This window comes from Anomaloglossus baeobatrachus, chromosome 2 (assembly GCF_048569485.1).
Source record: "Anomaloglossus baeobatrachus isolate aAnoBae1 chromosome 2, aAnoBae1.hap1, whole genome shotgun sequence".
NCBI classification, from domain to species: domain Eukaryota; kingdom Metazoa; phylum Chordata; class Amphibia; order Anura; family Aromobatidae; genus Anomaloglossus; species Anomaloglossus baeobatrachus.
In genome coordinates this window covers 95,572,828-95,598,523 of record NC_134354.1, presented here as the reverse complement: position 1 = coordinate 95,598,523, position 25,696 = coordinate 95,572,828, and the positions used below count along the sequence as shown (strand labels likewise).

General features: G+C 43.2%; 1 protein-coding gene across 1 annotated transcript in view; it reads left to right on the top strand.

Annotated features, from left to right (window-relative positions):
* Positions 1–511: 511 nt before the first annotated feature.
* Positions 512–25,696, top strand: part of P2RX5 (purinergic receptor P2X 5) — a 185,376-nt gene continuing 160,191 nt past the window's right edge. Inside the window, exon 1 of the mRNA XM_075333149.1 lies at positions 512–799. Within this exon, the coding sequence (XP_075189264.1) occupies positions 663–799 (137 nt within the window). The 5' untranslated portion in view covers positions 512–662. The remainder of the gene's footprint in view (positions 800–25,696) is intronic.

Below are 25,696 nucleotides of genomic sequence, written 5' to 3'. Positions count from 1 at the left end.
GTGGGTGGGGCCAACCGCCTGGCTCCACCCCACCTGGTGTGGACAGCAGCCCCTGGAGGGAGGCAACAAGGATTTTGTGTCTGGCTGATGTGCCTGGCTCAAGGTGGGGGTGTGTGTTGCAGTACCTGTGACGACCTGGCTTGTCCAGGGCGCCACAGTGACTGTCTCTTTTGATGGAAAACATAGTGTAATCTGCAATGCTGTTTTTTCTGGCATAAAAGACGGACACTTGTGGAAGAAAATAGAAAATTGTCAATCGATTCCATAGATTCAGATTTTGGACCCCATTTGTTTCACCTTCCTCAATGGTTCCATCAGCTGTAAAACTTTTTAAAAATTCAGCATTCATGCAGAAGCCGCTAACAGAGAGATACAAGCGTAGTGTGAAAGTTGCCTAAAAGTGAGAATTCTGATTGGTGTAGATCCAAAACCTCATGAATAAATGATGGGATGAATTATTTATTGCAGTAGTTAGAGTGTGTACTGACAGTGACCCTGGGATCTCCCTCACTGTCCTCTGTGCGCTGACTGCCCCGGCTGATGCAGACGGCAGTGGCTCAGGGTTCAGCTGTCTCTTTCTCATGTTTCAGCGCTTGTGCCGGAATCAGAGCTGCATTCCCTTCCTCTCTGCCTCATTCACTGCTGCAATGTGAGCAGACAGCATGGGGCAGGTCGCATGGAAAGGCTTGTTCATGTCATTCTTTGACTATAAGACTGAAAAATATGTCATTGCCAAGAACAAAAAGGTGGGGATCTTATTCCGTGTTGTTCAGCTCACCATTCTGGCTTACTTAGTGGGGTAAGAACTCTTATCTTTTTGATGTATCTCCATATACTGCATGCCTATGCTGACTGCTACACGCTGCTTGTGTTGGGTATATGCTGATGCACTGTGGCAGTGCTGAGTTTGTTTTTTGGCACAAGGCATTGTGATATCACTATGTATTTTCAGGAGTTTTACATGGGACTGCCACTAAAGCTACTGCACTAACTAAAGTCAAGTGATGCCACCCCAAAAAATATTACATGCCACATTCACCCCTGCTGCATATTTTATAGGGATCACTTCCTTCTAGCTACATCTGTAATGTCATGTACTATATATATATATATATATATATATATATATATATATGTATATATATATATGTATATATATATATATATAATATTATATATATGTATATATAAAGTTTTTATATATATATATATATATATATATATATATATATATATATATAGATAGATAGATAGATATAGATATATATATACATATATATATATATATATATATATATATATATATATATATGGTTATATATTTATTTTTAATATATAGATATATCTTCATTTATTCTTTTATATATATAAATATATGTATATGTATATATATACATTCATATATATATTTTTTGTTCAATATATATTTATTTCTTACAATAATATAATATATATATATATTAAAAAAGTATAAATATATATGTATCTATACATATACACAGTACATATATAATCTGCTCCCGTTCTGTACTGTACAAGTTATCAATCATTTATATGTTACAGTATAAATATAATATAGTTTCTTTGTGCTTCCAGCTGATACATTATATGTGTAAGGTTATTTTCTGGCATATTTTCTTGTATTTTTAGATTGTATTTTCCCAGTATGAGTTTTTGGGCACAGAAAGCATTGGATCCACCAGAAGATACATTAGACATCATCTGCGCTTGTGGATTCATTTAGTAATAATTTACTCCGCCACTTTCGGATGTCCGGTTACTTTTAGCAATTACTAATTTATGCTGCAACAATTGTACAATTCCAATATTATAATATAGTCATTATACTAAGTGTTCACTTACACATTTCCAGCAAGTTCATTTTTATGGAAAAGTTTAGCTCAGATTATTATTAAAGGTAATGTATCATCAGAAAATGACCCAGCAGATTTTGTGTTAAATGCATTTGATTAAGATGACAATGTTATGGGGAGTTTTTTTGGGTTTTTTTTCCATTATGAATTAAAATGAAATATTAGTCATCTTGGAAACTTTACTAGTACTGACCAATAGAGCTACTTTAGACTTCTGTTCTTTACAGAAGACTTTTCAGAAGTTTCATTATCATCACAGACAGGATTTCAACGATAGGTAACACCTGTATGCACAGGATCCACCAATCACAATAGGCAATGTCACAGCTCACCTCCTCCCTCTCCCTACACATTGACCATGCACACGCTCATTAGATGCTTAAATATACAAGATAGGAGTAGAGTCTATTGCTGGTAATGTAAAGGTGCATTTCATGAAAGAACAGGAAGTTAGAGTGTAGAATAATGGCCAGTGTAAAAATTGTATTTCTTTTTAATATAGAGATATAAAAAAAAAACATAAAAATCTGATGTAAACAGTAGGTCTTTTTCTAATTAAACTTTCAATTTAAAGGCATGAATCAGCTCTGCTGACATAAATACTCATGCGTTCCACATGAGAAAATGATTGTGTGTTCCTCTGTTGTTCTTCCGGGCACTGTATAAATGCATTAAAAAGGGTTAATAACATTCGTATTGTCAATGGGACATGTCATTAGACAGACACTGTCCAATCACCTAATAATAAGGGACATGTTAATGGCAAGTTGTTGATTTATTAATAACAGTTCCAGGAGGAGTAACAGAGGAAAGACATATTGGCTGTTTTAGGAATTGTTCAGTTTTTACTATATAGACATCTCGGGAGCACTGACAGGTCTTGTTTTGAGTGACGAGGTTCCATTTATCCCCACCCTCTCGTTATATAACACACATCAAACATTAATCAGAATTAAGATGGGGTAATGTACTTAAGTGTTGGGTGAGGTTTACTTAAAGAAAATTGCAGAAAAAAACTTTAAAGTGAACCTGTCAGGTGCAATATGCAGCCAGAACCACGAGCAGTTCTGGGTGTATATTGCTAATCCCTGCCTAACTGTCCCTGTATACAGTAGCATAGATAAAGGGATCTTTAGAAAAGGTATTTCAAAAGATCCTTTATGATATGCTAATGAGCGCAGGGACTAGTCCCAAGGGCGTGTTCGTTCCTGCGCTCATTCTGCCCTCTTAGTTTTTTAGCACACCCACAGGGACATACTAACATACTATTCCATGCTAGCGTCATCACCGGTGACACAAGTACCTGTGTCTGCTGTCACCGCTAATGACTCCAGCTTTAGGCTCAATGCGCATGATCAGAAGTCTCAGCACTTCCGGTCATGGCACTAGACCTCTCTGAAGCCAGGACGCGTACACCCGGTTTTATAGTGCGCATGACCGGAAGTGTTGGGGATCATGCGCACTCAGCCTAAAGCTGGAGTCATCAGCGGTGACAGCAGACACAGGTACATGTGTCACCAGTGATGACGCTGGCATGGAATAGCATCTTAGTACACCCCTGTAGGCCCTGTGCGCACTAGAAAAAGGATTTTTCTCAAGAAATGTCTTGAATCTGAAAGATTAGCGCACTTGCATTCAAAAAACGCACCAATAACGCACCGAAAAATGCATTTTTACCGCGTTTTTTATGCGTTTTTTTCTGCAGGTTGGTCCCTGCGTTTTTTTAACGTTATCTATGGCAAAAAACACAGGTACCTGCAGAAAAGAAGTGACATGCACATTCTTTTTCTCAAGAAATTCTGCAGAAAGAAAGTTCTTGAGAAAAAAATGAAGTGTGCGCACAGCTAATTTTTTTTTCCATAGGTTTTGCTGGGGAATGTCTGCAGAAAGGTTACAATCATTTTCTCAAGAAATTTCTGCAGCAAAAAAACGCAAAAACACCCCGCGGGTAACAACGCAGTGTGCGCACAGGGCCTAAGGCAGGAATTAGCAATATACACCCAGAACTGCTCGTACTTCATTCTGTAGTGGTCTGTTCTCACAGCACACCTCAAACTCAGCTGTCTGTTAACACTTGAACCTCAGGTCCACTAACCATGAACTTCTCTCTAGTGATGGGTGAACCCCCCGATGTTCGGGATCAGGAGCCTTGCCCGAACTTTTTGTAAAGTCCGTATTCGGGGTCAGAGATAACACGCACTGGCGTCCGAATCCCGAGCTTGGACTTTATAGTTATGGAATGGGGCGGAGGGGGGCTGTAAAATAAAGTATATAGTTAATAATAAACATTGTCATTATACTTACCGCTCCCGTAACGCATCCTGCAGAACTGTTCAGCCGCTGTCTCCCGGCCGTTTCTGCTTCCAGGTCCGATCATTGACTTACGGGTATATTCACTGCACTGCTCATCACTCTGCAGTCTTTGGCTGTATTTGGCCATGTTCACAGTGACGTCACGGTTAACCCGAGTCCATGAGCCATGGACTCAATTGAATTTTGACTGCCGCTGTGCGAGTCTCGCATCGGTATCACCCAGCACAGCCAGCTTCTCTCCTGACAGGTAGGGGTCAGTTGCATGTATTTCCATGCAGCTGAGGCGCTCCTGTCAGGAGAGTGTGCGCCATGGCGGGTGATACTGTCAAGGGAGGAATTTTGGGTCAAGACTGCTAATGGAGTCTTCGTTTAGGATCCAGAGACGGTGCCCCATTAATGCTGTATACCAGTGCCGATATATATCAATGTATATAAGACAAAGAACACACAGACAACATGCTCTCTCCTTGAGTCAGCGATACCCACTGAGCTCATTATTATATTGAAAGAAACTTAATTATTACAGAAGGCACCTTCGGCCTTGAAAATAATACACAGAATTTATGGGAGTGTCACTCCCCTATTTCTCCCAACAGATGTTCATTAAAACATTCTTTCTGTGTGGACACTACTGATAAGCGTTTGTAGCTTCACATTTTGGCTTCATTATCTTTGGTTAACCCCTTCATGACTATACAACTTTAAATTATACTATAGGTCTGTGCAATGGCTACATAGACAGACAGATAATTTTGCATTTACATCTAGATTTTGATTTAGTTAGATACACAGATATTCTTATTACGTTTAAACAAACAAACTATAGATCAGTGCCACCTCCACAGTCCCCCCTTTAATAAAATATCTGTGAATATTATTAACCTTAAATTTAAAAATTTTCCCCATTTAGGTATATTTTATTATTTGGGACTTATTTAATTAACCTATTGCCCTTGGGACTTTAATTATATCTATATCTATATATGCGGGCTTTTCATGAAATCGGTTGTTTAATTTAACACTACAGGCTTTAGCTCCCCCCCTTAAGTACTTATTTTTATTTATTAAACATAACTTTATGATTTATAGGGGCTATTAGAAATGGCGTTATTACTCTCATTAGGGCACATTATCCTGATTAAGAAAAATTAAATCTAGACCTTATTTAAAAACTAGCACATAATTAAAAAAAACAAAAAAAAACAAAAGGACATTTGGAAATTGTCCATGGTTCTTCTTTCCGGATATGAAACAAAAAGGAGGATGCTTAGTCAGTGCTAGTCCACTTAGGGCCACTTTGTGAACCTGGATAATCTGCTCTTGATAAAAAAAAACAACAAAACATGATGAGGCTTCATGTATACAGTTTGTGGCACAGACTTGGAAAAACCTTCTTCTGGAATAATGGGTTGAATAGCGTCCGCTTTCTGCTTCGGTTGTGTCGGGTCCATTGGTTTTTGAGATGTGACGTCAACTCGCGTGTAACTGCCAGTGCTCAGGAGACTAAACCGGAAAGACATCAGCGTGATGGAATAAACTCTTCCAAAACTTTTCCCGAGATGAGAGAATCCATAGCTGGCATTTTATATTAAAGAAAATCACTGAATATATTCATATGAGTTAGTAGGAGACAAAAACATTTGTAAATGGTTAGATTACATTAACCAAACCACATTTTTGGGTCTATGAAATGGCTGAATTAAGTAGTTTAGATTACTCAATTCGTACCCTTAACAGTCCCCCTTGACTTACTTCTGCCATTTCCAAATACTAAGGGTACTGTGTTCCCTTAGGAAAAGAGGAAGAAAGATCTGTTGGGAAATCCTGCCTGACTGAACGTTGAGGCATGGGTGGAGAGGGGAATGGGATTTCTTCACCGGTTTGAGACCAAGGACCCCTAGGCGAGTCCTCACCCTTTGTAGTTGGACTTTCCCATGTCTCAAGGTTCTCTAAGTCCTCTCTTCTAACTGTTTCGGCAATGATGGTTTGGGACTGTACAGGGTTTTTGTAAAGGATAAATATGAGCAGGACGCTTAGTGCAGCTCCAGTGGATCGACCCTTCTGCAATGCTGTCCTGCCGTTGAGCTTTATCGAATTTTCTGTATCCTTTTAGGATTAATCAGTCTCCTGACCGAAAACCATATACTACTAACTCTGATTTAGGATCTGAAATTAGAAAATACACTTGTTTATTTCTCTAATTAGTCAATCATATAAAAATTATACGTGGTTTGCGCTAGACCAAAGAACAACATTTTACATTGGAACCTATTTATTACTAAAGAGAAACACAACACACACTAAAGAGAAATATAACACGCCTTGATTTACAACTTATCAGTTTGTTTGTTTTTTACATACCACTTGCATTATGTGGATTTTCAAAAATGACGTCGTTTTCTGCACTGGAATGCCTCTGACCAGACCTGGAAAGAAATCTACACAACACGCACAGACTTGCATACAACGTGCTCATGATAAACATCTATAATCAGTTTGCAGTCTCTAAGAATGGGTAGAGCAGGTGCAGGGTGTTTCTACAGACTCTTTACAGTTTTTCCTCATTGTTTTAAAAACGTGCTTCACAAGACTGGGTGAGTTTATCTACCTGGGTACTGAACCCTGGCGTCACCAAAGCGCACACTGATATCCAACTTTCACAGATGTTAGTCCATGTTACTTGGGCCATCATTAAGAAGAGATCTCATGGCAGAGAAAGCTTACCGCCCTTCATCCACAGACCTTCCTCAGTCAGCCGGCTCCCTGCGTCTCACACTCCACTTCTTATTGGTTCATTTGATCCTGTAGGGATTTAAGAGCACAAGGAGTGACAGAAGTCACTGACGTGACCGGTGTCACCAAGGCATGGTCTTTATGCATGGTAAAGGACTCCTCAACTCTAGGCCCGTTCACTGCTTCTTGATCAGCTGCACCTATACGGGGATCTCCATCCGATTCCATCAGCTCAGATCTAGACTTTCTTTTCGGCGTACCTAGCTTATTTGACAACAGGAAAGATCTACATCCTACATACATTTTGACTATCTTACCTACCTCTGCTCCACCCATGTAGAGAGGCACTTACGTCACTTCCTTCTGTACCGATAGGAGGGGAGGGAGTGGCCTAAATTTAGATTACCTCATGTTGTGTGAACTGTAGCAAATCCAGTGCAGAATCGACCAACATCTGGTTTCATCTATAAAAACAAAGACTAAAAGAAATATAGATTAGATCATTCCTATAACAGACATATATTCCTACATTCATAATAATCCAATAAACATGACATAACTGTTGCAAAAGAAAGGCCAGCTTTAAAGCCTGCTTTAAAGCCTATCCAATATGTCTACTGCTGGAAAAATGCAATAGATATCTACTTCCTCCCTTTTTATATACTACTTTGGCAAAATATATAGATCTATAACAGTAAACAATAAGATTAACCAACAAATAAATATAACTTATACTCTACTGGGAAATTTTGAAACCTTACAACAGGGTTCATAGATATTCTATATCTACAAAAAAAAGGAAAATAATCAATATTGGCAGTTTGTATGCAAAAATAATAGAAAACAAAAACGTAACCATAAAAACAAAAAAACCTAATTTGTATATTTTAAAAATATACTTTTCCCTGCAAAATTAATTTAATTATTTAAATAGCAGCAGAATACTATTGATAATCTCCTATGAAATTTTGACCTCTAAGGATTAAACAAAATCCACTCCACCAGCCGGAAAAAGCACTGGTTAGTACATAAGACAGAAACAGCTTTGTAAATCTGCTGAAGCTACCTTTTTCCTTTTTTTTTTTTTTTTACTTTTCTCTACTTCCTTATTTTTTTTTTTTTTTTTTTATTTCTGCTCTCTACAACTTGTGACTAGCAGCAGCTTACTGAAAACACTCCCACACATCCCTGCACTGACTTATGCCCCCCCCCCGTCTCCTTCAGGATGCGCGATGTTAGAACAGCTAGTGGGAAAAACAGATACAAGAAAAAAAACATGGGCAGAACTTTCACTATAGAAATATATAAAATATATTTCTGTACCGTGTCAGCCGGCAGAAACAAAGGTACTACAGAAACATATATTATAGAAACCTTAAGATTGATGGAGTGGAATGGAAAGCATCATTAAAACAGGTAGCTTGGGACTGGAAATCACTGCAACAAAAGCAAGCAGTCCGGGGCTCCCCCCTGTGTCATTAGGGAAGGTTGGGGCAGACTCCTGGGTGCAGCCGGACTGTGGGCAGTATCTTGGAAAATCTCCTAAAACTGATTTAAAGGGATACTGTGATACTCTGGGAAAAGGCACACCTGGCTTCAGGTAGATCATTACTGAATCTACAGGGAACACCTTTATTGTAAATTTATGTGTTGCAAGTTTTGGTTACGGTTTTGAGGGTACCTGGCCAAACACTGAGATTTGGAGGTGTGACATTTTCTTTGATAGTGACCAAACTGACCACAACGCCAACAATTCTGTTGCTGGCTCTGCTGGTTTTGTTGATTGGGAGCTACGTATATGGGGTTTGGGCCCTGTCGGGGCATGGGCTGTGGTGGGGGCTGCATCGGCGCGGTTGTATACACAAATTGATCTTGAGCCCATCTTTTTAAAGCGGCACAATACTGTTGTCCACTTTAAAAAAATAGTGTCATCAGTGCCTGGGTGCATTGTGAGATGGGGCTCCATTAAGGGCCAAAAACTGTCTCCTGCTTTTACTTTGGTGAGATTATCTAGGTCTTTCCGCGCAGCTGAGTATAACTGATGGACCTGTAGCATCTTCCTATAAAATCGCATAGGGTTAATGCTGGGATCTGGCAGGCAGGGGATTAATGCCGCTGACTGGATGGGGTTGAAAGGGACATATTTAAATGAGGGCTGTTCCTTGTCAGGTTTGGGGTAAGGCTCACTATGTGTCCTAAGGAAAAAAGGGGGATCCAAGGGGAGGGAATTGATAATTGGGGAGTGTGACGGCAGACTGGCCGGTGAGGGGAGAGACGGCATTGCAGGTATGGGAGGGAAAAGGGGTATGGGTGTGGAAAGGGTTAAGGGATGCTGTCTAGTGACTGCAGCATCTGTGAATATCTCCGGGACGGGGAATAGAATGGGGATCAGGTTGTGGGGCAGCAACAAAACAACCTGTCGGAGGACCCTCAGATCTGTCCTCGGACTCGGGTAACATATAGTAAAACACAACATCTTCTCGCTCATCTTCATCTTCAACCTCAATATATCTTTCTGATAGCAATGCCTGCGATATTCTGCCAAACAATTCTGCATCATTCAACAATCTCCTGTCTTTTAACTTGCCCTTTTTTGCTTTCAATGCTGTTGCCCATAGTGACGGTTGTAACCGACCTCCTTTTGGTAATTCTAACATTTTAAACATCTCCAAGGCACGATATACAGCTTTCTTCCCTTCTCTGCAACTAGCTCTAACACATTCTGTGAACCTTCAGGCCTCTCAGCTTTCTGTCTCCTCTGTCTGAACATTTTTACTATCTTGGTGGTGTCTGGATTACACTAATATAACTATGCGGTGAACGTTAGAGTCCGGCCGGCACCTAAGGCTACACCTCTATACTAGCTGGCAACTCCTCAGCTATATAGTAATAAGGGTATCCCGTGATATGGAGGAGGGGTACAAAATGTATTCCCTCCGGACTTGATCAACTGCACCAAAATTAATGTCCTAATCCCTATCTTCAGCCACGGGAACCCCCTAATAAGGGTATCTCGGGATATGGAGGAGGGGTACAAAAGGTATTCCCTCCGGACTTGGTCAACTGTATCAAAATTAATGTCCTAATCCCTATCTTCAGCCACGGGAACCCCCCCCGCGTCTTTAATTACAGACCGGGTCAGTCTAACTAGCTATATCCAGCCACCACCGTCTTTCCTGCCCTAACAACCGTCCTCTGGATCCCGTGTGACACTCGATCCACACCTCAGGGCTGGGATCGCGCTCTGAGCTCCAGCGGGCACTACCCCTGAGTCACAATCAGGTACCTTTTAACACCGATAAGGACACACAGCCCGTCACTCCCTCCTCTCCAAGAACAACCACAACGGCAGTGAATACAAAATATGTAACACTTACCGAGGGTTGTAGGTGATCAGCCTGGTTGGAGCGGAGGGAGGTCTCAGTCCGTGACATCCAAACGATCGGTATTTGCAGGTCGGTAATGCGTCCTTGAAGGAGCTCCACGTTGAGTGCGCCAAACTGTCAAGGGAGGAATTTTGGGTCAAGACTGCTAATGGAGTCTTCGTTTAGGATCCAGAGACGGTGCCCCATTAATGCTGTATACCAGTGCCGATATATATCAATGTATATAAGACAAAGAACACACAGACAACATGCTCTCTCCTTGAGTCAGCGATACCCACTGAGCTCATTATTATATTGAAAGAAACTTAATTATTACAGAAGGCACCTTCGGCCTTGAAAATAATACACAGAATTTATGGGAGTGTCACTCCCCTATTTCTCCCAACAGATGTTCATTAAAACATTCTTTCTGTGTGGACACTACTGATAAGCGTTTGTAGCTTCACATTTTGGCTTCATTATCTTTGGTTAACCCCTTCATGACTATACAACTTTAAATTATACTATAGGTCTGTGCAATGGCTACATAGACAGACAGATAATTTTGCATTTACATCTAGATTTTGATTTAGTTAGATACACAGATATTCTTATTACGTTTAAACAAACAAACTATAGCTCAGTGCCACCTCCACAATACTGATGTGAGACTCACAGGAGTCATACGCAAGTGGAATCATACCCTCACTGTCAGCCTGCTTCTCGTTCTGTAAACACTCTTGTCTGTACAGAGCGATGAAGCAGAGCTAACATTGCTCTCCCTGTGGACTACGTCGGACCAAAGATTTTTTTATAATAATGATGGCATTTCTAAAAAAATTTTTGTATTGTATTTCTAATGAAATCTTTTTTTATGTGTTGTGTTTTTTTTTACTCTTTACTTGAAATTCATGGTGGCCATGTCTAATTTGGGATGACACCATGAATTTCGAGCTTAGTATCAGCTGAGTATACAAAGCTGGTATTAACCCCTTCATTACCCAGTATGCCACTGCCATCAGAGCCGCTGGACGAGCCGGGTAAAACACCTAGAAATGGCGCTAAGAAACAATGCGCCATTTCCAGGGGCAGCTTCAGGCTGCGGCTTTTAGCGTGGGGGACCCAGAATGCTTGGGCCTTACCATGCTGAGAATCCCAGCCCACAGCTGCCTGGTTTTACCTGACTGGCGAACAAAATATGGCGGGAGCCCACACATTTTGTTTTTTATGTTTTTAAATAATTAAAAAAAAATTATTGGGCTTCCCTGTATTTTGATTGCCAGCCAAGGTAAAGCCAGGCTGATGGAGGTTGCAGCCTGTAGCCATCAGCTTTATCTGCGCTGAGAATCAAAGTACTGTGGAGTGCTATGTCATTTTTTTTAATTATTTATTTATTTTTACACTACTATATGTGTGAGGGACCCAACAGGCAATCTCAGATGCTGTCTTGCAGAATGGCGTCTGTGATTGGCTGTTGGAGTAATCTGGAATCTGACCATACATTTTAGGTGCTAGAATGTATGGGATGGTTTCAGGTTATTCCAGCATCCAATCACAGATGCCCACTTTGTGACAACGTCTGTGATGGTCTGTTATTTTAAGAGTAAATAAAACATCACAGAGAAAAAAATATTTTATTAGAAATAAAACAGAAGACATTTAAGACTCCGTCTTTATTACCCAAAAAAAAAACCTCCGATGTAGTACAAAGGCGGGCGAACATCATCAGCTCTCCTACATCTGTGCAAGGAGACAAACACAGGTCTGCTCATACAGACTCAGCTGAGAGCTGTCAGAGACATCACCCGAATGCACAGCTGAGGTCGTACAGCTTTGCCCCTGGGTAACCTCCACTGACTACAGGACCTTCCATGATGTCATAGCCATGTGACCAGTCTGGTGTGATGTTGTTGTTACCTCGTGGGTTAGAGGACCTTCCGTGACATCTTAAACACGTCACCATTCATAGGTTTTTTGTTTTGTCTTTTTTTTTTCAATTAATTAAAGCGGTGATGCCAACTGTGCCCTCAGTTAAACCCAACTCTGACATCAATGCTCTCACTGCCAACAAGCGTCCACTTTACAGCAGTGTTGCAATGACATCAGTCGAGTTCACCTAGGGTACAGCTGACTGGCCTCAGCTGTGCACTCGGGTAAAGTCTCTGACTGCTCTCAGTTGAGTCTTTGTGAGCAGACCTATGTTTGCCTCCTTGCACAGATGTAGCAGAGCTAAAGATGCTCGCCCAACTACGTCAGAGGGTTTTTTTTGGGAAATAAAGATGGAGTCCTAAATGTCTTCTGTTTTATTTCTAGCAAAATATTTGCGTCTGTGGGCGTCTGTGATTGGATGCTGGAGTAACCAGAAACCAGACCATACACTCTAGCATCTAGAATGCATGGACAGATTCCAGGTTACTCCAACAGCCAATCACAGATGCCCATTCGGCGTGACAGCGTCTGAGATTGCCTGTTGGATCCCTCACACTTATAGTAGTGTAAAAATAAATAAATAATTTTAAGAAAATGACGTAGTGCTCTGCGGTACTTTTGATTCTCAACGCAGATAAAGCGGACAGCTGCCACCCCCATCTGCCTGGCTTTAGCTTTGCTGTCAATCAAAATACAGGGAAGCCCAATAATTTTTTTTATTTAAAAAAATAATAAAAGAAATGCGTGGGCTCCCACTGTATTATGATCGCTAGTCAGGTAAAACTAAGCAGCTGGGGGCTGGGATTCTCAGCGTGGTAAAGCCCAAGCATTCTTGGCCCCCCCACGCTAAAAACCTCAGCTGCCCCTGGAAATGGTGCGTTGATTCTTAGCGCCATTTCCAGGCGCTTTACCCGGCTTGTCCAGAGACCCTGATGGCAGTGGCACACTGGGTAATAAAGGGGTTAATACCAGCTTTGTATTCTCAACTGGTACTAAGCCTGAAATGTATGGTGTCATGCCAAATTAGACATGACCACCATGAATTTCTATTAAAATGTAAAAAAAAAACCACAACACATAGAATTTTTTTTTATTAGAAATAAAAAAAAAACATTTAGAAACTCCATCTTTATTATAAAAAAAATCTTTACTCTGACGTAGTCCACAGTGAGAGTAATGTCTGCTCTGCTTCACCGCTCTGCACAGACAAGCATCTGTACAGAGCGAGAAGCAGGCTGAAAGTGAGGGTATGCTTCCACTTGCGTATGACTCCTACGAGTCTCGCGTTGGTATCACCCGGCATGACGCACACTCTCCTGACAGGAGCACCTCTGCATGGAAATACATGCCGAGTGATGAGCAGTGCAATGAATACCACCGGAAGTTAATGTTCGGACATGGAAACAGAAGCGTCCGGGAGACAACTTGTGTTCGGGACCGTGTGCATGAACAATATATGCTCGATACGGACCCCAAACTTTACAGTTCGGCTTTACCCATCACTACTTCTCTCTCCTTCCTGGAAGGATTCCTCCTGTTTTCCCATTTCACTCCTCCCCAGTCTGTGTCACCTTTACACATTAAGGCTATGTTCACACTCTGCATCTTTTACTGCATTTTTGGTGCATTTTTGAGGTAAAAAAGATGTACCTAAATGCATGCATTTCCTTCTCCCAGCAAAGTCTATGAGATTTCTATTTTGCTGTCCACACTGTGCATTTTTTTTGGCTGCATCCTGGCTGCGTTTTTGAAGATGCAGCATGTAAAAGTTTTTTGCGTTTTTGACAGCATTTTTGAGCCCTTCCAGTCAATAGATTTGACTTAAAAAAACGCTTTGGGTAAAATGCGGTAAAAACACGGCAAAAAGACACTGGAAAAACACATTTTATGATGCATTTTTGCCGCGGGTGCATTTTTTGGGGGCCAAAAACGCTGCATCTTTGTGGTAAGGAAAGATGCAGTGTGTCAACATAGCCTAACCCCACATGGTTGATTGACCCATACAGGTCAATCAGCAAACATGTTCAACCACATTGAAATAGTGCATTAGGCTACTTTCTAAAATTCTTTACAAATATAAAATAAAAAAAGAAGTAAACTGTTTAATCACATACGCTGTATATAAAACATATTTGGTATAACTGCATCCAGAAAAATCCTTTCTATCAAAATCTAAAATTAATTAACAAATCTCAATAGACTGTAAAGAGAAAAAAAAATCAAAATGTCAGAATTGAGGATTTTTCAGGTTTTTGTTTGCAGTAACTCAGCAAAAATATGCAATAATAAACAATCAAAGTGTTGTATACAGTGTGTCCACCCATATCCTGTCCACCACCATTAACTTTAGAATGGCGGCAGCTATAGGCATAGAAGTGGTGTCTAGGTATAGTAAAGTAGCCATGCGCTACGCAATGAAGCCAGCTATAGCGCCACCTGGTGGATTTTTATCTCGAAAACGGAACGAGATAGAGAAAAAAAAATGAATTACAAAGTTGTAGGGCATCATCAATTCAATACGAATCGACACCTTGCATACAGAAATGCTATGATATGAAAACCATAACCCCCCCAAAACATTGAATGCTGGTCACGCATATGGCGCTCATTTAACTTTGATTCTCAAAGTGGCCACCGTCAGCTGCAATGCACATCTGGACTCTGGACGGCATACTGTATCTTGCTGCACGTTGTGCAATATGGTAGGTGACACGTTTGCACAAGCATCTGTGATACGTCGTCGTAGGTCCTGCAATGTTGGTGGAGGGGTCGCATACACCTGCTGTTTGATGTGACCTCACAGAAAGAAGTCCAATGGGGTCAGGTCAGGTGAGCGTGGAGGCCACTCCACACAGCCACCATACCCAATAACTTGTAGGAAGGTCTCCATGAGGTATTGCTTCATGTCCGCAGCCTTGTGAGTTTTACACGTTCTAATCATAGCATTTCTGTATGCAAGGTGTCGATTCGTATTGAATTGATGATGCCCTACAACTTTGTAATTCACTTTTTTTCTCTATCTTGTTCCGTTTTCGAAATAAAAATGCTAACTCCGTTGTTTTCCACCAGGTGGCGCTATAGGTGGTTTCATTGCGTAGCGCATGGCTACCTTACTATACCTAGACACCACTTCTATGCCTATAGCTACCGCCGTTCTCAAGTTAATGGTGGTGGACAGGATATGGGTGGACACACTGTATAATCCAAAATGATATCAATAAAAATGTCAGGTCACCATGCAAAAAGCAATCCCACATATAGTTTTATCAAGTAAAAAAATATTACGGGTCTTGAAAAAAGCCGACTCAAGCAAATTAGTTCTACAAATTTTTAAAAAATTTTTCCCATCACTTAAATAATAAAAATAATAATGTAAATTTTGGAAGAAGGTAAGGGAAAAAAATGAAAAAGCAAAGAGGAAAAATCACTCAGTCTTTAAGTGGTTAAAGAACTAGAATTGAAAGATATGTTGGAAAAACAAACAATGAATGTAGGTGACAAACTTGTAGCCACACAGTCACATTTTCTGAGCATTAATGAGGTTTTCTGTGGATTTACCTTGCACATTATGCTGCTAGTTATCTAACTTTGAAAACTGATGGCCTCCTGTCCTCAGAAGGTGCCTTTATGGGTGGGAGACTGACTCTGGGCACAACCGCTGATCAGCTGTATGAAGGGTTTGCTGCACTATTGTGAGTGCTGTAGCTTTGTCATAGTTTACTTCCATTTGCACGCTGCTGGTTTACACTTTTGCACTTTTTTCTACAGACGTGCGAGGTATTGTAGGCTTGTCTTAATTTCTAGGTGATGGAAAGTACAACATAGGCAAGTACAAAACAAATAACTAATACAGCGGTCCATAATTAGCCTCTCATGGCAGTGACTTATGGTTGCTAGTTTTCTGTATTTTTTTATGTCAACTATCAATCATTGTTGACAAGCAGAATGGCTTTTTGATTCTTTTTCAAAGTTTATTCAATCTCCACCCACTTAGCCTGATTGACAGCTCCTCAGTGTCCCTCCTCCCTGCTAAGATCTCACACTGCTCAGTACAAGCTGCAGCCTGCCTGTCGCCTGACATTACATAGACTTCAAGTTATCAATTATGCTAAAAAGGCTGCTGCTGGGCGGAAAAATGACCTCAGGAGGCAGAGGCTTGGGAAGTGCTCTGTTATGCCCATACATAGCCCATAGCCCCATAGCCCAGTGCAATTAATATTAGCATAAGGCTCCGTACCACCAAACAATATTTTTTGTGGTTATGGAATCTCATTGATCCCCACAAATGGCACCAACTCCAAAACATAATATGAAAACAAGAGAACAAAGAGTTTTTATAGTGCAAAAAGTACAAAACGTTTTATTAGAAACAGCAGGTGGACATCTGTTAAAAGCAGGTAAAATAACAGGACCAAGCTCCAATGTGTACATCACTTCAGAGTTAACAACATATCTACCAGTGGTGGTAACGTGGCACAATGGCAACTTGGTCACGATAGCAGAACCTCATGAAGCGACGTACGTTTCGATTTTCTTAATTATTCATTTTTCATCAGGGCAGAGGTGTTCTGCCATTGTGCCACGTTACCACCACTGGTAGATATGCTCTTACCTATATTCACACAACTTGTGATGCGAATGTGATCCAGATAGGTTAAACTTTCTATGGGCATAGCCCAAGACAGGATATATGCAACATGTGCACCTGTCTTTTTGCACTGTTATAAATAATTTATGTGTTGTTAACCCTGAAGTGATGTACACATTGGAGCTTGGTCCCGTTATTTTACCTGCTTTTAATGGATGTCGGCCTGCTGTTTCTAATAAAACCAGTGCAATTAATGCCTCATTTGCATTTGGCTTAAAATGTTTATTTCTTAGGAATGCAGCAACAGATAGAAGATATAAAAGGTATTGATGGATTTAGCGTTCAAAGACCTGTATTGCCAAATAAGCAGTTTGGGGAGGTGGGGGGGGAGCTTTGATCTTACTGAAAGATTCCCTTTAAAGGGAGATGTTTTTACCACTTTATATAAATATTACCAGTAACAGATTTTAGTGACCTCTTTGTCTTCTGTTCTGTCTTTTGGGCGCTCTGCCTTTTACCTCTTTTATGCCAATATACTTTGTTCAGTTACATTCCCCTCCATGTAACTTTTTGATGCAGTTACTGCCAGTATCCGGTATATAATTTCATTGTGCCAAAGATAGATCAGGGTGGTTAAAGGACAGAACAAGGATATAATAATACTACAGATAAGATTGCTGAAGGCAGATATCACTTGCAAAACTTCCGCAGATGCAATAGTGGAGTCCATCACGCTAATGATTAATTCACTAAGGCGTTGGCTTTACAGCCAGGTTAAGTCATTTGTGGGATTAGCTGGGGTCCTGTAACAGATTAATTATCATGACTCACTATAAGTGGCTTTTTGATTTGTGACACTTTTTAACTAGTGGTTTGGGAAATCCTTCAGAGAACAACTGCCAACTTGAAAGTCAACTACAGGTCCAATAATTCACCGAGATGGGATGATCATTAACATTTGTTTTACTTTTGCAGATAAATATTTGTTGCTATATTTATTACACTTTCCATTTGTATATAAATAAACCAAACATATTTTGTCCATCAAAATCTCAACATTTTTAATATCTCTGCTCAATGACAATTAATGTATACAGTATATTAAGCACCTGTATAGCCTATTATGCTCGCAGGGAGAGCATGAGGTTCATGGGTCCACTGGAGCAAAGGTATCCTTTGACCTGGAGGAGCAAACTGGATTGGCTGCCGAGTCTTCTCCAAAGCTACCAGAGGTGTTAGGCACCCATGCTGGTAGGGGCAGCTGACAGTGGGCAGCCCCAAGGATCAATGGTATCTCGACAGGTAGCGCCAGAGATCCACACAGTTTCTGGTAGAAAAAGCCGGTGTCGTGGATTTGCCCGGGATGGATGGATGCAGCAATGGCCGATGTGGATACTTGCAGCCGCAACAGCATATATCGTGGTAGGCGGCCAGCGTGAATAGTTGTAGCAGCAGAGGACTTGGCATACACTAAAACACAGATATGAATCAACAACAGCATACAGCACAATGACAGCAGCAGCACAATGGACCGAGTACTAGCAACGTATAGAACGTGTTGCCCAGGCACCTCCCTTAAGGAGAAGGTGCCTTGAATACCTGATATCTATCAGCCGATGGGAGAGGCACTTTCAGGTTAGGTCATACTGGCCATTTAAGAAAAGAGGCGTGTCCACATGCACACCCAACAGGCATTCCCAGGAGGCCTGTGTGGCATGCGCAAGCCCTGGGAGTCATCAGAATGGACCGGGGCAGCCACTGTTGGGCGTCAGCCACTGTTTGGCGGCTGGGAAGGTGAGAGAGTCTGCGTCCCAGCTGGGGGAGGTGGCAGGACAGCACAGAGGCGCCAGTATAGGCATTACAGTACATAGCCCTAATATGTTTTACCATTAAGGCTATGCCCACATGTCCATTTGAGTAGTGGATAGTCGATCTGATTGAAAAATAAAATGATATGTTTAGAAACAGATGCAAATGGACAGGAAATAAACTTTCATCTGTTAAATATAGATAGGTCCAGAAATATTTGGACAGTGATATACGTTTTGGCATTCTAGATATTTACCAAAAGATATGAAAGATAAAGTTATATAATCAGTATAGGCCTCATCACAAACTCAGACTATCAAGCTGCATCTTATTCAAAGGACCAAAGATATCACAGGTATGCAAAATTTGGGTTTATGAAAATTGTTTTAAATCCAATGACTGATTCTTATGTTTTTTTATTCCCTGATTTAAAAAAAAAAACAAAACAAAAAAAAATCACTTCTCTTTTTATCCATCAAATATGTATTTTGCACAAAATGTGAATTAAATTGTGTACAAGTGAGATAGACAAAAAAAATCTTAAGGCCATGTGCGCACTTTGCTTTTTTTCATGCGTTTCCGCAGTGTTTTCAACTGCAGCGTTTTAATGCCAAAATGCATGCGTTTTGATTTTCAAGCAAAGTCTATGGGAATTGGGCTTTCTTGTGCGCACAATGCTGTTAAAAACACAGTGTTTCAGTTGCAGAAAATTTGTCAAAATCTCTGCGTTTAACAGCAGCCCCGGGGCACTTTCCGTTTTTGCGTTTTTGTTTTTTGCTCCCCTTCTTCCGAGAGCCGTAACTTTTTTATTTTTCCGTCAATCTTGCCATATGAGGGCTTGTTTTTTGCGGGACAAGTTGTACTTTTAAATGAAACCATAAGTTTTACCATATGGTGTAGTGGAAAATAGCAAAAAATTCCAAATGCGGAAAAATTGCAAAAAAAAGTGTGATAGCACAATAGTTTTTGGGATGTTTTATTCCCGGTGTTCACTATATGGTAAAACTGATGTGTGGGTATGATGCCTGAGGTCAGTGTGAGTTTGTAGACACCAAACATGTATAGGTTTACTTGTATCTAAGGGGTTAAACAAATTTCACAAGTTTGTCCAATAAAAGTGGCGCACGTTTTGCGCCATTTTCCGAAACATGTAGCGTTCTTATTTTTTGGGATCTATGGCTCAGTGATGGCTTATTTTTTGCGTCTCGAGCTGACGTTTCTAATGGTACCATTTTTGCGCAGATGCTACGTTTTGATCGCCTGTTATTACATTTTGTGTAAAACTTGCGGCGACCAAAAAACATAATTTTGACGTTTGGAATTTTTTTGCCACTATGCTGTTTACCAATCAGATTAATTGATTTTATATTTTGATATATCGGGCATTTCTGAACGCGGCGATACCAATTATGTGTATATTTATTTATTTTTTAACCCTTTAATTTTCAATTGGGGGAAACGGGGGTGATTTGAACTTTTAGGTTTTTTGGGTTTTTTTTATTTTTTAAAACTTTTTTTTTTACTTTTTTTTTATTTTACTAGTCCCCCTAGGGGGCTATAGCGATCAGGAATCCGATCGCTATTATCTATCTGCTGATCACAGCTATACAGCTGTAAACAGCAGATTCAGTCACTTTCTGTTTCTCTCTGCTCGCGGCCGAGGGAAAATGAAAGTGAAACTTCATAGCTGCAGGCGTCATCACATGACCCTGTGCTACGATGGCAACCACTGAGAGTCACGTGATCACGCACGTGACTTCCGGTGGGGGCGGCGGTAAGTAAAAAACATGGCTGCGCGCATATAGATCTTGTTGCCAGACTTTGGCAGCAAAATTTAAGGGGTTAATGCCCGCGGGTGGAAGCGATTCCACCCGTGGCTAGGAGGCACACATGTCAGCTTTTGAAAACAGCTAATATATGTGCCGACCGCCGCCGCCTGCCCGCGGCAGGGGGCGGGGCTTAACGGGACACGCTCCATGACGGATATATCCGTCCATGGTCGTGAAGGGGTTAAAGAAGCAACATGTCAATTGTTTTTGCCATTTTGGCTGCATTTTGCTAACATTAGAGTCAATGAAAAGTTTCAAAACGCATCCTAAATCAAAATTCTAGCGTTTTACATGCTTTTTTGACTTTATATTAAGGGCATGATATGTCCCTTTACACACACACATAGTCCGACAATTAAATTAATGAAAATCAATAAATTAACGTTGTTTTATACATAAATACTAGAACACAGTTATCATTTTAATAAAATAATCTATTTTGTATATGATTTTAATCATGATATTTGTAATCATTTTTTTCCTTTTTTTTCATAGTGTTTGAATGTTTAAACTTTATTTAGTAGTGTCTTTGTATTCAAAACGTATTTGACTTTAAGCAATGAAAAAGCATGTAAATCGCAGTAAAAACGCGGCCAAAATGTGGTAAAAACGCAAGCGTATTTTTAGCGTTTTTGTGGTCAAAACCAAATTTGACAGACAATTTCTGCCAGAGGATGCGTTTAGAACTACAAGAAACTCAACGCAAAGTGCGCACATAGCCTAATTGTAGCCAAAAATGTGCACAATATTATATATATCTAATATATAAAGCTGAGTGTATGTGTGTGTTTATGTTTACGTCCTGCTCATCTCCGCCCCTCTGCTACTATTGGCCGGCCGCTGTGTGATGTTGCTGTGACGCCCAACGTCCCTCCCCCTTCAGGAAGAGGATGTTCGCCGCCCACAGCGAGGTCATTTGGAAGGTAAGTACGTGTGACGGGGGTTTACGACTTTGTGCGACACGGGCAACAAATTGAGCGCCCTCGTTGGCTGCCGGCAGTGTTTTCTCTGGTTGGTCTCCCCGAGATCAGTGATTGTTTTGTCTTGTTGGTCTACTAGGCATTGCTCCCACCTGGCCAGAATCCTACTCCACACTGATGAGGGGCAATACCCCGAAACAGCTGTCTGTGGATGGATACCTGTCTGGCTGGTCTCCCTGAGATCAGTGATTGTTTTGTCTTGTTAATTGACAGCTGGCATTAAACAAAGGGGTTAGTAATGAAGATGGGTTTATCAGACAAGGCCATGACTAACCTGGTAAGTATAAAGTAAAAAAAAAACACACTCAGGAAAAAATAGTTTATATGAATAAAGAGTTAATCTCTGCTGCTTTGCTTGTGTGTCATCTTTGATCACTTGTTGTGGAGTCGGTAATCATATCTGCTCCCCTCCTATATATGCTGGCTGGACACTTCCGTTAGTGTCAGCTATAGTTTACCATCGCTGGTCTGGTGAGGTGTTGTGATCCAGACTAACTGGTGGTTGTAGTACTTGTTGCTGTGTGTGGTTGGAGAGCTAACCCTTGTTGTCTTTTTGTTGCTACCTTCCTGCTTTTACTTTTATCCTGAGTCTCTCATTGTTAGGTCCTAAGTGTTTGCAGTGTGTCAGAGTTTTAGTTTTTCCCTTTCTGTCTTTAACTGTTTTTCCAGCTCTCTTGCCCCTTCCTCCCCTGGTGAAAGGGAGGAATCAGATTGTTATGCTCGCCGGGCGAGCCTGAGATGTTAGTAAACCCACTGGGCCACAGTACACAGAAAATTCAGAGAGGCTTGACTACAAACGTACACCTGGTTTTCTCCAGAACCCCTGTTGGTGAGGGTGTTACGCTGCAGGTGTGAGTCCGGGTGCCACTCGGAAAGACTGGTACTGCGACAGCTGACCACCGGGGTACGGGAGTGACAATGTGACGCCCTGGGCAAGCCAGGGGTCACAGGTCACAACACCACCACACCCCACACTCCAGGTAGGCACATCTAAGCTAAACTACAAATCCTTGTTGCCTTCCTCCAGAGGCTGATGATTCACACCAGGGGGTGGGCCAGGCGGTTGGCTCCGCCCACCAAGGAGATCACAGTTCTGGAGGCGGGGGAAACCAGGCAGTTAAGCCCAGGCAGGGCAAGAGTGAAGTCTAGCCGAGGGCTAGAAAAGAGTAAACAAGCAGTGAAAGTAGAGAAGTGGTAAAGGAGGAAAGCAAGTGCGGTGACAAGAAGGAAAGAAAGCCTGAAGGGTCCAGCTTTGTGTAGGGCCAGAACAGCAAGGTCAGCGACGGCGGTGACCGTCTGGAGTGGGACCGTTTGGAAGTTCCTGGAAGGACCCCGTTGGCTGTGTGCCCGGTGGTCTGGAGCAGTGTTCCGAAGGACAGTCAGCACCAGGGCAGGGGCCTCTCGGACCCCGGCAAGGCTAGGAGTCGCCAAATTTGCCGAATCCGTCAGTGAAGGGGACGTAGATCCCCCAGCAACCAAGTCCCGATTGAAGGCAACAGCTCAACCTGAAGCAGAGAGACATCGCCACCGCCAAGGCACCAGTTTCTCAGGGCCAGCGCCTGCGGGCAAAGTGTAGAGCTCCTCCGGCCCAGATTGTAGTCGGGGAGCGGGTAACCGGAGGGAATCCACCGCTACCACAAGTCAACCATAGGTGCAAGGAAGAGGGACATCACCGTCACCTACCGGGAGTGCAGGTGCAGCCGTCTGTGGGACCGTCCTACCAGCCGTTTGGTTTACTGTACAAACTGTGTCCGTGTCTCAGGCTGAGTGAGTACCACAGTGCCGCAAGGCACAGAGCTGCCCCCGCGTCCCTGCGCCCACCAGGCCCCGCACCTCACAAACCATCACCGGGCCCCGGGATCACCAACCCCTGCCCACGGAGGGGCAACACAACACCTGGCTGCTCCGCATCACCCTCCCCGGGATCCCCGCATTGAGCAGCGGTGGTGAAATCACCACAACCGTGGGTGGCGTCACGAACTATAACAATCCCCGCACCCAACAAACCCCTTTCACTCACGGGCGAGGAGTGTCGCTCGAGAAACCCCCGGGATCCGGCCTACGGCTCGAGCCACCACTGAGCAGCGGCCGCCGGACCCGAGCAGAAGGGGGCGAGCGTAGTGTGCTGACACCCTCCTCCCCGCCCGCGACAACTTGGCGTCACGAACAGGATCTTACCGTTCTGCCGTCTGGTAGAGGTGCGCCTTGTTACCGCCGGAGGTATCCGTCAGAAAAATTGCAGAAGCCGCCATCTTTGGCGCGAAAAGTTCCCGCTCGAGCGTCTTCTCGAGCAGTAGAGGCGCGAAGGCCAAGACCCCGCCCCGAGAGAGGAGGGGCCGGAAAGAGCTAAGGGGGACGCAGATGGAGAAATGGCAGCGTCCTCGAATTGGAGTGCGGGAATACCCGCCACCGGAGTACCCAAGCTCTGGGGGAAACGAGGCGGAGTAGCTTTTGAGGACTGCGGCCCGGGTGAACTCCCCGCCGGGACCGCTGCGTGGCTGGAGCGGGAGTTGGGCCGATTCTGCGTGAAGGTGAGGGCGCAGAGCCTGCAGCAGTTGATGGATTGGAAGGCAGAGATGCGAAGCATGGTTGCCGTAGTGGGGGCCCGTGAGCAAGGGGCCGCTGCAGCCGTGCCGCGTCGCGATCAGTCCACCCAAACCCCAGAACCGGCCCTGATTGAGTGGGAGACGGACATCAGCACCGCGGCTGGGGGTCCGGAGAGAATGTCGTTGATGGAGGAAGAGGTCCCAAGCATGCCGCCTCCGCCGCCATTCCTAACGGCTGTTAGCGGTTCGGGGTTGAACTGCCAGTGGGAAGAAAACCCCATGTACCGCTCGGTCCCAGAGTGGGCCGACCCCCTGCGGTGGTAGCCGCCTCAAGGGCAGCGGATGCCCGCTGCAGCAGTCCCCGTTGGGACCACCTGTTTGTTTGTTGAAAAGTTTTGAAAGAATGATGAAAATGATAATTACCGAACTGTTACCTGATTTGCTTAGTGATTGAACCGGCAGGAGCCGGCACCGTTGTCCCCGTGGGGACCGTTTAAAAATGCATGGGAACAATCCATGGACAAGCCCGTGAACTTGCAGGGCAACCACAGACGTTAGTGGCTTGTAAATATGTTGGTTACCGTTACCGTTTTCCGCATGCCGCCTCCGGAGAGGCAGGTTGGAGGGAGGGCCCTCAGCAGAGCAGGCTGGGGCCCAGCCACCAAAGGAACCGGTGGCTACCCTCTGGAGGGCAGGACAGATCCCGCTCGGGTACCGTGTGCTGGACTGTGGGTCAAGGGGTGCTGCCTGGGTTTTAGGGGCAGCATCAGGGCCAGGTTGCTTGGGTGGGAGAGAGCGGAAACCGTAACCGTATACCGTTGCAACGTTAAAAGTAAATGTGCCTCCCGTCTTGGGAAGAGTTATTAAAAATGTGAATATGTTATGTTTAACCCTGTTATCCCCTTTTTACAGAAAAATAAAACCGGTGTAGGACGGCAGCCCGCGGACGGTCTGCATTCTGCTAAGGGGGAATGTGACGCCCTGGGCAAGCCAGGGGTCACAGGTCACAACACCACCACACCCCACACTCCAGGTAGGCACATCTAAGCTAAACTACAAATCCTTGTTGCCTTCCTCCAGAGGCTGATGATTCACACCAGGGGGTGGGCCAGGCGGTTGGCTCCGCCCACCAAGGAGATCACAGTTCTGGAGGCGGGGGAAACCAGGCAGTTAAGCCCAGGCAGGGCAAGAGTGAAGTCTAGCCGAGGGCTAGAAAAGAGTAAACAAGCAGTGAAAGTAGAGAAGTGGTAAAGGAGGAAAGCAAGTGCGGTGACAAGAAGGAAAGAAAGCCTGAAGGGTCCAGCTTTGTGTAGGGCCAGAACAGCAAGGTCAGCGACGGCGGTGACCGTCTGGAGTGGGACCGTTTGGAAGTTCCTGGAAGGACCCCGTTGGCTGTGTGCCCGGTGGTCTGGAGCAGTGTTCCGAAGGACAGTCAGCACCAGGGCAGGGGCCTCTCGGACCCCGGCAAGGCTAGGAGTCGCCAAATTTGCCGAATCCGTCAGTGAAGGGGACGTAGATCCCCCAGCAACCAAGTCCCGATTGAAGGCAACAGCTCAACCTGAAGCAGAGAGACATCGCCACCGCCAAGGCACCAGTTTCTCAGGGCCAGTGCCTGCGGGCAAAGTGTAGAGCTCCTCCGGCCCAGATTGTAGTCGGGGAGCGGGTAACCGGAGGGAATCCACCGCTACCACAAGTCAACCATAGGTGCAAGGAAGAGGGACATCACCGTC